This window comes from Xyrauchen texanus, chromosome 3, assembly GCF_025860055.1.
Source record: "Xyrauchen texanus isolate HMW12.3.18 chromosome 3, RBS_HiC_50CHRs, whole genome shotgun sequence".
NCBI lineage: Eukaryota > Metazoa > Chordata > Actinopteri > Cypriniformes > Catostomidae > Xyrauchen > Xyrauchen texanus.
In genome coordinates, this window is record NC_068278.1 from 35398826 (window position 1) to 35413213 (window position 14388).

Below are 14388 nucleotides of genomic sequence, written 5' to 3' on the forward strand. Positions count from 1 at the left end.
TAAACGGAATATATAAGCGCTGTTCTTGGATCAGCCCTTAATTAAGCACATGTGACGTCAGCGGAAGTTTCGAGAAAGGTGGAGGAAGAGGTCCTTCGCTAAACACAGACCGCTGCCGACGGAGTTAAAAAAAATAAACGTCTTATATTTACTTTAACGAAGGAGTAGATCTTAGATAATTAAAATTATGCCGCCTGGTAAGAATTTTAGGAGGAGGAAAGAGGACTCTACCGACGAGGAAGACGACGAGACAAAGGAAGTCGTCAGGTAGCTATATTAGATCACATTGTTACTAAGTAGAGTTGCCCTTAATATACTACTGAGGCCGAATAGTCAAATTAACAACTCGTTGAACCGCTAATTTTCTCGCATTAAAACATGTATTCAAGTGTGTCCCTTTCATACAGACATAAAATACGGAGACCATTCTTATGATTCTCAGGTCCAAACTGGATGAAGCCAAGGAGCTTCAAAGTCTACGAAGGAGACAGCATGGAGTGAGGTTGGCCACATTTCTTAACTAATAATCCCATGTTGTACACATTAGATGTTTAACTGAAGTCTGAATAATATGTGCATTTGTGTTCCTGCAGCATTGCAGCGTTACTTGTAGGAGAGAAGCTTCCTTTAGATGCTGAGCTTGAGGTAGGATTCAATAAGTTTCAAGAAACATGTTTTTGTAAATGTGATTTTACTGTGAATTTAAATTGATTTAAAAGGCTCAAATAATGTCACTCCCTCTTTTGTGTTCTAGGATGACCCATTTAAACTAAAGACTGGAGGTGTTGTTGACATGAAGAAGGTGAAGGACAGAAACAGAGACATGTACGTTTTTGTGTGCCGAGGTTTGGAGGCATATTTAATTTGAAATGAAATTGATTCTTTGTGATGGTCAGAACAATACGCTGGGGTGGAAAGAGTACTGAAAAATCATACTGAAGTAGTACTGTTACTTCCCAAAATTTTTTGTTTGAGCAGAGTAAAAGTACCTGTCCTAATAACTACTCAAGAGTAAAAGAGTAGCTTATTTAAAACTATGCATGAGTATTGAGTCGCAAAAACTATTCCCCATTATAATGTATGCTGTATGCTGCAATTTCAAAATGTAGCGCTCATAACGTAAGTTACATTTCCTTTTATGGCTGTTTGCCAGAAACAATAAAAAATATAGGTATTTTTTATGGCGTTTTTGACTGCCGAATTTAAAATACATCTCTTATCTATGATAAACGCTATACTTTTTTTTTTATTCCAAAAAATAAAAGGGAGACATGATAACAGACATGAAAAGATTAAAAAGTTATTTTCAATACACTGATCACCATTTTAAATCATTATGTATGAAACAATTACATTAAAATCAGTTTATGTGTAGGGTCTAAATTTACCTTAATGCAGACAGAGTGTTATTGTTGTGCATAAAACATGTTAAAACAATGCAAAGAATGCAAAAGAAAAGCTAAATAAGCAGGATTACTTAGCACGTCATGTCCTGCAAAATAGAGCAGGTAGAGCAGGCATGGAAAAAGTAGTTTGGTACAGGGGCTACATCATGCTTTAAAAGGCATAATTCACCCAAAATTGAAAATTCTCTCATCATTTACTCACCCTCATGCCATCCTGGATGTGTATGACTTTTTTCTTCTGTAGAACACACATTAAGATTTTTTGAAGAATATCTCCGCTCTTACATTGAAAGTGAATCGGTGCCAAAATTTTGAAGCTCCACAAATCACATAAATAATCATAAAAGTAGTCTAATCCATGTGCCACCAGTGGTTTAATCCATGTCTTCAGAAGCGATATGATAGATGTGGTGAGAAACAGATCAATATTTAATTCCTTTTTTACTATTAATTCTCCTCCCTGCTCAGTCAATCTCCACTTTAAATTTCACATTATTGTTCTTGCTTTTGGTGTGATTCACATTCTTCATGCATATCGCCATCTACTGGGCAGAGAGAAACATTTCTAGCAAAAATATACTTGAATATTGATCTGTTTCTCACCCACACCTGTCATATCAATTCTGAAGTCATTGATTAAACCACTTGAGTCTTATGGATTACTTTTATGCTAACTTTATGTGCTTTTGCAACATCAAAATGTTGGCACCCCTTCACTTACATTGTATGAACCTACAGAGTTGAAATATTCTTCTAAAAATCTTAATGTGTGTTCTTTTGAAGAAAGAAAATCATACACATCTTGGATGGCATGAGGGTGAGGATAAATGTTGAGAGACTTTTCATTTTGGGGTAAACTATCTCTATATGTGGGGGGCTCCATTGAATTCCTTTGGAGATAAAATGTTCCTTATTGATTTAGTGCTTGTGTCTTTAAGCCCAGAAATATTTTTCTCATTCTAATGCATGATGCACAATTTTCTGAAATTTGTGACTGGTGGAATGTTCTGCTGAAGTATTGCTCTGCCGCTATTTGATTATATTACATTAATACTTTTAAAGCTTCTCAAGATATTCGGCCAAAAGTAGTGAGTTTGTTTTCTTGTTGTTTGAGTAATAACATTTATATGACATACAAGACAGTGGTCTTTTCTGTTATAATTCAAGTCCGACATTTTGATACAAATACGCATTTTGTCCCACTGTTTACGTTCACTTTAGACATAACCGACTGCGTTTACATTAATGCCTCACCAAGACGGGCATTGGCAGAATTAGGAAGTGTATGTGACCATTAGGCGCATGTAAAGCGCACAAACACTAGAGAAAGAAGGAATTTTAATTGTATATTTAATCTAGATCAACCAACCAGTGGTGCTATTGCTATCATGATTGATGTAAAGAAGCCCCTGGTGTAGATGTAGAACATAGACTAAGTATAGAAAATACTTAGTTTATCATCGATATCGAGGAAATTTTTTTTTTCATGCTGAACATCGAGATTGTTTCATCACACAGTCCTATTGATAACATTGCATTAATCTCTCACAGCAGCACATTAATCTAAATGACAGCTAAATTACAGTCTACATTATACACAGATGGAATCTTGTAAGCAGTAATATGAAATTTACCTCAATATGTTTCTTCGAATTAGAGGTAGAATTAATGTTAATATCTGGCTTGAGCAAGCAAATCTCACATGACACTATCAAGCAACTGCCATTTTTCACTGCGAAAATCCCTTTCAGGTGCGGCCGTGGATGTTCAGGTGTTGAACTGTGCTTGAGGCATCCTCCACATCCAAAACAGTTGGAGCCCAAACTTGAACAGCAGGTGTATAGATTTTGTGTGATTGATCGTGACGAGTGATTTGGCGGGAGTCACAAGACATTCCGTAGCCAATCACTTTGATGGATAACAATAAAATCAGGACAGGGAAGTAGCAAACACAGACAGAGGGGAAATAGCGCAGTAAAAGTACTGTTACAGCACTTAAAATGTACTCCAATGTATAACATTTCTAAACTAAAAGTAGTTATGCCCCATTTTTTAAATTGATATTATTTGCCAAACTCCCTCTCCCCAATATAGGACCACAGAGGAAAATGACCTGAATCTTGGCACCTCCTTTTCTGCTGAAACTAACAGACGAGACGAAGATGCAGACATGTAAGTGTCTGTGTATGCAATCCTGATTCTATGACTGTTCAACACAAACCTAAGCATTATTAAAAAAAATTGCATGATGTTATAGGTTCACTGTTGATTTCTTTCAAACATTATTTGCCTCTTGATGCATTCATATCCACTTGATTGTGATTTTATTTAGGATGAAGTACATTGAGACAGAGTTAAAGAAAAAGAAAGGCATGGTTGAGGCAGAGGAGCAGAAAGTTAAAGTGAAGAATCCAGAGGACCTCCTGTACGAGCTTCCAGAGAATATCCGTGTCAATTCAGCCAAAAAGACAGAAGAGATGTTGTCCAATCAGATGCTGAGTGGAATTCCAGAGGTGGATCTGGGGATAGAGTATGTCAAAACTAAAGCTAATCTGTTCATAGAAATGTGTCTCATCACATAAGATATTTTTCTTTTTTGACTGTCTGACTAGTCCCCCTAACTATGCACTTCTTTTCCCCTTTCTTATTAGTGCAAAGATAAAGAATATCATCAGCACAGAGGAAGCCAAAGCAAAGCTGCTGGCTGAGCAGAGGAATAAGAAGAAAGACAATGGGACCTCCTTTGTTCCCACTAACATCGCTGTGAATTACGTCCAGCACAATCGCTGTAAGTGCTCGCATACACCAGAAGAGAACATCCAACACCAATTTTTTTTAAACTTGTTTAAACATTTTAAAGCTCAGTGGCCACTTATATTCCTCTGCTATTGGAACATTCATAGCCCTTCTCCACCAAAATTGTGATGGTTCTCGTGCCAAGCCTGTGTTCCGCTGGTTCACGGCCGGGGCAATCTGGAGCCTATCATAAACTGGCCATGCTTTTCCACTGACCTGAGAGCCAAACGGTGACTTAACGGGTTACTGTCTATGTGGTAGTTTCACATGACTACCTCAAACATAAACAAACGTGGCATGCCACAGTGTGTTTTGTACAGCTTTTCCTCTTGTTTTTGAGGACATATTTAAATATACGGATTAATGCAATCCATAGTTATTACATTGCGCAACATGATTGTCAGAGACGACATCTACACTAAATATGACAGGTAATGTAATTATATTGTATGAACTATGGCTTAACTTGCTAAATTCTGTAAACTGTTGCTTTTGCTTATGTTCTTCTTATGGTCCCTGTACTCTCTTAAGTGCTTTTCAGTTTGTTTATGATTTGGTCAATTGTTCGATTGAATGCGGCATGCATCATTTCGTGCTGTATCTTCATTGTCGTAGAGTAATGTTTTCCTTTTTCGATCTCTCTCTAGTTTATCTCGGATCATATCCATACCATATCGTAAGTTGAGCACTCGTTTCGACACTTTAATGTCTGATAATTTAATATCAGACATTAAAATCGTAATCTTAATAATTTAATAGAATATATTTATTGTCATTGTATAAATACAATTATTATTGCTAATGTTGGTGGATTTCCTGAGGCAGCACGATCTGTAAATATCCTCTAGCGCTGGCAACTAAATCCCAATAATCGTCTATGTGCTGTGGACGACTTGTTGGAGGGCTTTCCTATCAGCTGCAGTGCAGCTGACAAACCACATAGAGATGCAGTATGTTAAGATGCACTCTGTGGAGCAGCGGTAGAAAGCCACCAGCATCTGTGGTCCAGCTTTCTTCAGCATCCTCAGGAAAAACAGTCGTTGCTGTGCTTTCTTGATCAAAGCAGTCATGTTTGTGGACCACGTGAGATCATCTGAGATGTGTGTACCCAGAAACCTAAAACTGGGCACTCGCTCCACTCTGCCTCCATTAATGAAGATTGAAGCATATCCAACATTCTGTGACCACCTAAAGTCAATAATTAGCTCCTTGGTCTTTACTATATTGAGGGACACATTGTTCTCTGAGCTCCAGCTATAGGCTGATTCATAATTGATAGAGATCAGTCCAATCACCATTGTATCATCTGCAAACTTAACAATAGTGTTAGTGGGGAATGCAGGAACACAGTTATGAGTGAACAGGGAATAGAGGATGGGACTCAATACACATCCTTGTGGTGTGCTGGTACTCAGTGTTATAGTAGAGGATCGGTGGGGGCCGCCTGAAGACGCTCTGACAAAGTTCAGGATCCAGTTGCATAGTGATGAGCTAAGGCCTAGCTGATGAAGTTTTGATGTTAGTTATTAGGGATGACAGTATTAAAGGCAGAGCTTTGGTCATCAAATAACATACTCACGTATGTGCCCGGTCTCTCAAGTGAGACAGGACAGTGTGAAGAGCCAGATAGATTCTGTGGATCTGTTGGCTCTGTAAGCATAAGCAAACTGGTATGAGTCCAGAGTGGCAGAGATGATGGCTTTGAGATGATTGTGGGAGAGGACCAACCATTGTTATAGAGTGAAGAAGTACTCCTTACCTCAGATGGTTGCTACTGTTATTGTTTGGGAAACATGTACTATGGTGACTAAATATTTTCCCACCCTCTGTCTCCTGACGTAATCGGTTCCTGCAGACACCAGCAAGCTTTTGGGGCTGGTGTCGAACCAGGTTTTCGGCACCAGAACGGTCTTTGCAGTGGTCTGTTCGAAAATTCGCACCAGGCCAGGAACCCAAACCATGTCGGTGAAAAAGGGCTATCATAGGCTTAAGACCCCAATATACTTCCATAGAAGTTCTCATTCATTCATTCTTTCGGGGGTAAAAAGAAGTTTTAAACAGCCGAGCCACGGTATACTGTTCCTAAATATTCAGACACCCCGCTGTGGAGGCATTTAGAGGAGCATTTCAATATGAGAATGCTCAGTAAATCCTTAAATAATACTTTAAATGTGTTATCAATGATTTTATGCCTCATTCCCACAGTAAAATTCACATGAGATTAGTAAAAAGCTGTTTTAACCACTCGATGATATTTTAAAGTAAAACTGTGTATATGCAGTAGAAAATGTTTAATTTGTCTTGTTAACATTATTAATTAATTACTCTAATATGCTAACATGCTATACGTGGCCATAATACACCGCCTGGCCTCAAAAAAAAGTTGCAAACTCTATTACGTTGGGCCGCCTTTAGCTTTGATTATGGTGCGGATTCGTTGTGGCATTGTTTCGACAACCTTATGCAACGTCACAATGTTTATTTCCATCCAGAGTTGCATTCATATTTGGCCAAGATCTTGTATCGATGACAGGAGAGTCAAATCAAACCATAAAGTCTTCTCCAGCACATCCCAAAGACTTTCAATGGGGTCAAGGTCAGGACTCTGTGGTGGCCAATTCAAGCGTGAAAATTATTCCTCATGCTCCCTGAACCACACTTTCACAAATTGAGCCTGTTGAATAATGACATTGTCATCCAATAAAATCCATTGATGGCATAACCTTGTCATTCTGTACATTCAGGTTGTCAGCTGACTTAACATTAACTTACCGCATAACATTGATGAGCTTAGACCTGACCGATTGAAGCAACCCCAGATCATAACACTGCCTCCAGAGGCTTGTACAGTTGGCACTATGCATGACTGGTGCATTGCTTCATGTGCTTACCTTCTTACACTGACACGGCCATCGCTTTGGAACCGGGTAAATCTGGACTCATCAGACCACTTGACCTTTTTCCATTGCTCCACAACCTTTATGCACCCTAGCAAATGTACATTTTTTTTATTTATTTTTTTGTCTCAGATTAGCATCACTAACAAGAGGCTTTCTTGTGGCCTCACAACTGTTTAGTCCCAATGCTGCAAGTTCTCATTACATTGTGTGTGTGGAAATGCTTTCACTTTCACTATTAAACATAGCCATGAGTTCTACTGTAGATTTGGTGTTTTTTTTTTTTTGCAATGTGACTTCAAACGTTTAGTGATCATGAACTTTCAAAAATAATTCTGAACACATTTCTTCTGTGAAGTTGACTGTTCAAAACTATCCTTTTAATAATATGCTGGACAGTTCTTAACCCAATTTCAGTGATTTCAGCAATCTTTGTTGATTTCTTTGCATGATGCAGGCCAATAATTTGCCCCACCATTCTTTGGTGCATTAAATCCAGGTTGTTTGAAAACGAGGGCAAAATTCATCCAATATTTTATTAATAATTCTTTGTTTACATTTTTGGAATCTTATTGCTTCTACTTCTCTCCTTAGTCTATCATGAGGATGTAAACGCTCCTCAGAGACGCCACAGAGAAGAGCCGAAAGCCAGGCCTCTACGAGTAGGCGACACTGAGAAGCCTGCACCAGAGGGTAAGATCATAACGAAAACCTCTTTAGGTTCAATGACTTACACAGGTTTTGTAATTTAAGATAAGATTTCACTGTATGCGTTTTTTTAATCCTCAGCTTCACCACCTAATTTCCGCAAGAGACCGAATAACGAGAAGGCCACAGATGACTACCACTATGAGAAGTTCAAGAAGATGAACCGAAGATACTAATCTTCTGCTTTTTTGTTCAGTCAATTAGACATTATATCTTTCTTTAAAATGAAAGAAAAATGTAAATATATTTTGTTCTTCTATATTTTCCTTGGCTTACATAAATGGTTTTACAATAAACGTCTACCAAAACGTTGGTCATCTTTGCAAATATTTGTCTTACTAAGTGATTCAAAAAGACCATTTGAAGTAGTTTGTCTTCAATTTCATAATTATATTCTGTGCAACATTAGTGTTATTTCATGAGATGTAAATTATCGCTGCATTTCAATGAAGCTTCAATTTGATTAAAGGTCATTTTTATTTCTAAAAAAACAAACAAAAAAAAGAGTACAAATAACAAAAGTAATATTATGAACTTGATTACTGTTGTATCAACAAAATGTACCATTGCTCAAAAGTTTTGACTTTGAGGTTTGTAACACACTAAAATGGAAAGATAGTCCTAAAATAGCACAGCATTAAAGCTAATAATAATAAAAAAAAGCATAAACAGAGAACTTTTACTTGGCTGACATTTTTGAAAAAAATGCAAAGCCTTACAGTGCACATCATCTACAGTGTGAGGATAAATAGAGAAAATGATTTAAAGGAATCGTTCAAATTCTCTCATTTACTCACCCTCATGCCATCCCAGAAGAGTATGGCTTCTACTTAAAACGCATAAATTCTTCTAAAAATCTTTTTCAGCTCTGTAGATCTTTACAATGCAAGTGAATGGGTACCAACATTTTAAAGCTCCAAAATGCACAAAGGCATCATAAAAGTAATCCATAAGACTTCGGTGGTTAAATCTATATCTTCAGAAGTGATTTAAAAGGTGTGGGTGAAATGCATATCAATATTTCAGTCAGTTTTTACCATAAAGTCTCCTCCCTACCCAGTAGGTGGCAATATGCACGAAGAATGCAAATTGCCAAAAGAAAGTAAAAGTTTCTCACCCACCCCCATTACATCACTTTTGAAGATATAGATTTAACCACAAAGTCTTATGGATTACTTTTATTATGCCTTTGTGCTTTTTGGCACTTCAAAGTTTTGGTAACTATTTACTTTCATTTTGAGGATCTACAAAACTGATATAGTCTTCTAAAATTCTTTGTGTTCAGCAGAAGAAAGTTAAACACATGGGACAGCATGACAGTGAGTAAATGATGAGAATTTAAATTGGTGAACTATTACTTTAATTCTGTCTAGCATGCATGAGAAGTCTACTTTTAACTTTTAAAAGCACAGTTAGCTTATAACAGCTTGTTAAAAGGCGTGTGCCAAGTCATTTAATTACAGAATTTCCAATATCATATCAAGTAAATCTGTACTTCCTGTAGGACAATGATCAACATTAAGAGCTGGTTCAGAATAGCATAGTAGTAATATCACTTGGTCCCACTAGTCTAACCCAATAAACAGACAGAAAGACAAAAACACTTCAAAATACCAATGTGAGTTAAGAACGACGCAAGCTATCCAGCTGCAATATTGAATTATTACAGTGTTATTCAGTGTCACTTTTGCAGGACAAATAAAAAATTCTGGTTGATTAAATACACAAGTCCCTAGATTTGAAGTCTGCAGCTGGAAACTTATGATGTTACACTGTGTAATCTAGTTGGTCCACTAAGGAAACTACCCATCTTTCATGACTGCTCACTAGTGCTGCTGCCATGGCCGTTGAGGTGACATTGCATGGACTCCTGGGTACCCAAGTGCTCTGAATCCTCTGTGTTGTCACGTGAGGGGTCAGGGGTTGTAGCAGGGGACCCCCAACTGTCCTGCCGATGAAAGGCCTCACAAAGTGGCAACTCAACACCATCCCACTGTCCACAGCTAGAAACGTTATACACACGTTACACACAAGCACACAAACAAACATTTCCTTTGTGCACTTCCACCATAAACACACTGAGTTAAGCATTAGCAGTAAAGTGTATGTGAAGTGTTGAATATGAATTCATAATCACAGTACATATAAATCAGTAAAAGGGACACATACAAAACTCACACAACTTAAGAAGGAAACGGGAAAGGACAAGAAGGGAGAGGAGGCATGATTGGTAATGTGTGGTCACATGACTAGTCTCAGATTCTGTTTGCTGTGTTTCTGTGCATTGAAATATGTGTGTAAAGCTTAATTGAATTTCTCCATAGATTAAGGCAAAAGGCTGTAAGCAGCAGAGAATTTGAACTATGCACTCAACAGACAGAGGCAGAAAATGTGTTTTAATTCTGAGGCGGGAAAAAAGATAAAAATGGACACCAAAAGTGCTCTCTTTTCTCTGGTTTATTTATGAAATTTGAAATTACCAGTTGGTCTGTTTGTGGAAAACCTGACAGATATTGAAACATTTGGAACAGACACTAATGTGACCTACACTTATTGTACTTATTAAGTCACCACAAAGAAACACATTGTAGTGCAGTTTTAAACCACTGAAGAGAACAAAATAAATTTTACATTCTGATTTTGATACATATGCCAATGAAATCTAAAGATTTCGCCAGAATACACAAACTACAACACGTGTAACAGAGAGAAAAAAAGAAATCAATACATTTATATGAATTATATAGTAAAATTCCAAAACCATTGGATTGTTTATTAAGATCAAGAGTGCAATGTTTCCAGTAAATTAAATTAATAGGTATCTTAAAAGTAATTTATTCAATAGCACAAATTAAAAAGTGCGTTGATTTTTTTTACTATTTTGTAAATTTCATCTAACATCTAATTTCATATGTCCAATCCCATTTCAAATAACATAATATTTCTTCAAAAATGTAATGATTTACAAAATTACATTGTTGTGTTTAAAAGACATCTTATCCAGATTTATCATATCCTAACCTCTATTAACACACCTACTGTACCAACACTACCACTGAGAGTGAATACAGATCCTGATTCCTTGCAAGATAAAAGTATATCTTTTGAAACAGAATCTTTAAAGGCAGTTGTGGGAAATAATTTACATACACCCAAATTCAGTTATTGTGCAAAACCAGTTAAACAGAAAGGGATAGATCATTCTTTGGTATGACTTTTATAATACATTTTATTAGTAGCACATACACCAGATAAAGATATGATGATGTCTGGATTGTTGTAAGTGTCTTAGTCCATCAATTGTCTATGTGAGAGGACAATGCACTAAGTGATAAGTTATAGGCTTATCTGCAAGAATGAACATTAGGCATAAATGGTATGGGATGACTGCGTACATGTGTATGGAGCACCAACCTGGGAAAGTTTATTCAAATAAATGCAGCAAGCCAAAATGGTTAGCAAAAGATATTTGAATAAAATGGCCAATGGTTTGATCCTAAAAAAGCATTACCCAATAATTGGTTGTGCTTTAAAAAAAAAACCTTTAGGCATATTAATGGTTTCATGATTCACCCTGTGTGTTTGTTTGTAATATGATGCACATATGCATCACTGTGAGTGCATGTTTATGCATGTTTAAGGGTAGGCAGAGGTGACTGCACACATTTGTGGGATCACTGGTCTATTTGTACCTGGAGGAGTAATACTCTTCCTCGAGCTCATACAGGTCTATGGCGATCTCATCACGCAGGGAGATGAGCTTCTTGTCGCATTCTTCCTGCAGCATGCGCAGCTGCTGATTGCGGAGACTAATGGCCTCATTGACAGAGGGAAAGTCATTCAGGATGAGGAACTGCTTTAGGTCTGAGACAAGCTTCATAAGAGACTCTCCTGCACGTACCTGAAAAGACAAAACACATGCAAAACAACAAAACAAAATTTGTTTGATGTAATGTTCATCCATATCTGAATTGCCTGTCCTTTCTTACTATTCAAGCATATTTTCATTTGCAAGTAAGAGGTTTAACTTCATTAAAATACAACAGACCAGCCCTGTTCAATCCTGTTCCTGAGGGAAACCAGCAGTGCACATATTAGAAGTCTCGCTAGCTTGACAAGATGAATCTGATACATAAGAGCAGGGTTGGGAGGGTTACTTTTGAAATGCATTCCAATACAGAACATATGCTGTAAAGTGTCATTTGTAATGTATTCCATTAGATTACTCAAGTTCAGTAATGTATTCTAAATACTTTGGATTATTTCTTCAGCACTGGTAGATTTTTTTCACTTATTTTGACTATAAAACTCTGCCAGTACAGTAAGACAAAATACACATGTTAAAAATATTTTTTTATATTTTTACAGGATAAAACACATAAATGATTATCAAGAATATGATTTTTGCCCTGATATCAAAGGTCTTACTAGAAAAAGAAATTATGATCCAAAGTTAATTTTCTTGTAAAAAAAAAAAAAAAATCGTGTCTGGTAAAATGTGCATGTAAAATGGCTAGAAATAGCATTTAAGCTTAGCATAAAGCTGACAATTTACACAAGGTTTATTTCTATTTCTTCTGCTCCAAATTTACTTCAAATTTACTTCTCTGTCTGCTCGTATGAATGTAACACTTCACAAGAAAGTGTTTCACCGCTGTTCAAATACACTTTGGATCACATCATTTATATGTATAAATGTTTTCCATCTGAAAGGACTAAATATTAAATGAAACAAATCACAATAAAATGCAAAGTAATCTCTTCAGTAATCAAAATACTATTTGAATGTAACTGTATTATAAATACCAATGATTTAAATTGTAACTGTAGTGGAATACAGTTACTTATATTTTGTATTTTAAATACGTAATCCCGTTACATGTATTTTGTTACTCCCCAACCCTGCATAAGAGAGATATTCAAAAAGTGCAGTGCTTAGGAATTGGATTGAGAAACAATAGAAGTGAAAGTAAAAATGACACTGCAGGTCTTACGATGTTGGCAGCTCGCACGTGCATTTCATAGTGGTCCTGCTCAGCTTGTGTTGCCCTGGAAACCTGGGTCTCATCTTCCACCTGAACAGGTCATGATCAATAAAATGACAGGATTATTTTACAGTCTCATAGCAAAATCCCACCATTATGCAGGTCTCTCTGCAAAATGCATACCAACATACCTTGGCAGTTTTGATTATTTCTGTAAAATTGTCTAGAATTGACCTGATGTCATCTTTAAGTCTTTTGTTGTAGTTCTGTAGAAGACTCTCTTTGCTTTGTGGGAGGACTCTTTGTGTGGCCATCTCATTCAGCACTCTTCAATCACACCTGGCTCAGTGCTAAAGGATCAAATAATTATAGAGCTGGAAAATATAAACAGTTATATATAAGCAGTTGCATTTCTAAAATGGCATGCATCACCACTTACATCCTTACATGACATTTGGCAAAATCACACTTGTAATTCAAATTCAAAAGTCTATTCTAATTCACAATTTGAATACAATTCTAATTCAAATTGTTTTGTCATATTTCTGGCTCCATAAAAAATGACTTTTTTCAAATAGTGATGGTGCTGTTTTTACATCAGTAATGTCCTGACTATACTTTGTGATCAGTTGAATGCCACTTTGGTGAATTAAATTACCAATTTCCATCCGAAACAGCAAAATCTGTAAATTTTTTCAAACTTTTGGCCACCAATGTATGTTATACTTTTATAAGTCAAGTGCTGAATATTTCAGCATTAACTAATCACCCATTCTGTCTATTAAATCTGTCTAAAAATGAATAATAATTTAAAGGATACATTTAATCTCTAAATCTGAAATAAACAGATCAATATTTTAGTCCTTTTTAATTATCAATCCACACTTTCACATTCTTCTTTTTTTGTTTTTGGTGATTTGCATTCTTTTTGCATATTGCCATCTATTGTGCAGGGAGGATAATTAATAGTAATAAAGGACTTAAATATTGATCTGTTTCTCACCCACACCTATCATATCCATTCTGCAGATATGGATTTAACCACTGGAGTCATTTGGATTACTTTTATTCTACCTTTCTGTGCATTTTGAGCTTCAAAGTTTTGGTACCCATTCACTTAAATTGTATTGACCTACAGAGTTGAGGTAATCTTATAAAAATCTTAATTTGTGTTTAGCAGAAGAAAGAAAGTCATACACATCTGGGATGCATAAAGGTGAGTAAATACTGAGAGAATTTTCATTTTTGGGTAAACTATCCCTTTAAGGTGAAAACATTCTGTAGCAGACAAAACAGATTTTAGCACTTTGATATTACATCTTTTCTCTACATGACGGAGGCCAGAAATATACAGCTTGTTATCACAGGTGAATGAAACATAGCCCCTTTGATCATCTGAACAATATCAGGAGGGGAAAATCGCGACTAATAAAGTTTTTGTTAATGTTAAAGCACTAACATAAATACACATCACTTTACAACAATTTAAAGTTAATAAAACGTTGAGCACTACTTACAATTTGTAAGCATTATTCTTGACTCCTCGCATATACATGAACCTCCCACTTTTGTCCTGTCGCGTGCAAATAACGTCAC

General features: G+C 36.3%; 2 protein-coding genes across 4 annotated transcripts; one reads left to right on the forward strand and one right to left on the reverse strand.

The window, feature by feature from the left end:
* Positions 1-46: 46 nt before the first annotated feature.
* c3h9orf78 (chromosome 3 C9orf78 homolog) lies at positions 47-8110 on the forward strand. The gene is made up of 9 exons (XM_052098775.1): positions 47-267; positions 443-502; positions 594-645; positions 755-825; positions 3501-3578; positions 3739-3936; positions 4058-4194; positions 7694-7792; positions 7889-8110. Exons 1-9 carry the CDS (start codon positions 188-190, stop codon positions 7981-7983), a joined length of 870 nt encoding a protein of 289 aa, XP_051954735.1. The 5' UTR covers positions 47-187; the 3' UTR covers positions 7984-8110.
* Positions 8111-8996: 886 nt separating this feature from the next.
* On the reverse strand, positions 8997-14373 carry med22 (mediator complex subunit 22). Of its 3 annotated transcripts, none has more exons than XM_052105063.1 (5): positions 14310-14373; positions 12984-13166; positions 12802-12882; positions 11500-11708; positions 8997-9810 (listed from the first exon to the last, which is right to left on the reverse strand). In XM_052105063.1, exons 2-5 carry the CDS (start codon positions 13104-13106, stop codon positions 9621-9623), a joined length of 603 nt encoding a protein of 200 aa, XP_051961023.1. In that variant the 5' UTR covers positions 13107-13166; positions 14310-14373; the 3' UTR covers positions 8997-9620. The 3 variants fall into 3 exon arrangements, with proteins under 3 accessions (XP_051961023.1, XP_051961024.1, XP_051961025.1); XM_052105064.1 differs by having other exon boundaries at positions 12984-13142; positions 14310-14371; XM_052105065.1 differs by lacking the exon at positions 8997-9810 and having other exon boundaries at positions 9862-11708.
* Between the last annotated feature and the right edge of the window lie 15 nt (positions 14374-14388).

Bases quoted from the DNA above. Each gene is read 5' to 3' on its own strand.
- c3h9orf78 (XM_052098775.1), top strand. From the start codon at position 188: ATGCCGCCTGGTAAGAATTTTAGGAGGAGGAAAGAGGACTCTACCGAC. The intron at 503-593 runs GTTGGCCACATT...GTGTTCCTGCAG, and splicing joins AGGAGACAGCATGGAGTGAG to CATTGCAGCGTTACTTGTAG. The intron at 3,579-3,738 runs GTAAGTGTCTGT...GATTTTATTTAG, and splicing joins CGAGACGAAGATGCAGACAT to GATGAAGTACATTGAGACAG.
- med22 (XM_052105063.1), bottom strand. From the start codon at position 13,106: ATGGCCACACAAAGAGTCCTCCCACAAAGCAAAGAGAGTCTTCTACAG. The intron at 11,709-12,801 runs GTAAGACCTGCA...TTGTCTTTTCAG, and splicing joins ACGTGCGAGCTGCCAACATC to GTACGTGCAGGAGAGTCTCT. The intron at 9,811-11,499 runs GTACAAATAGAC...TAACGTTTCTAG, and splicing joins GAAGAGTATTACTCCTCCAG to CTGTGGACAGTGGGATGGTG.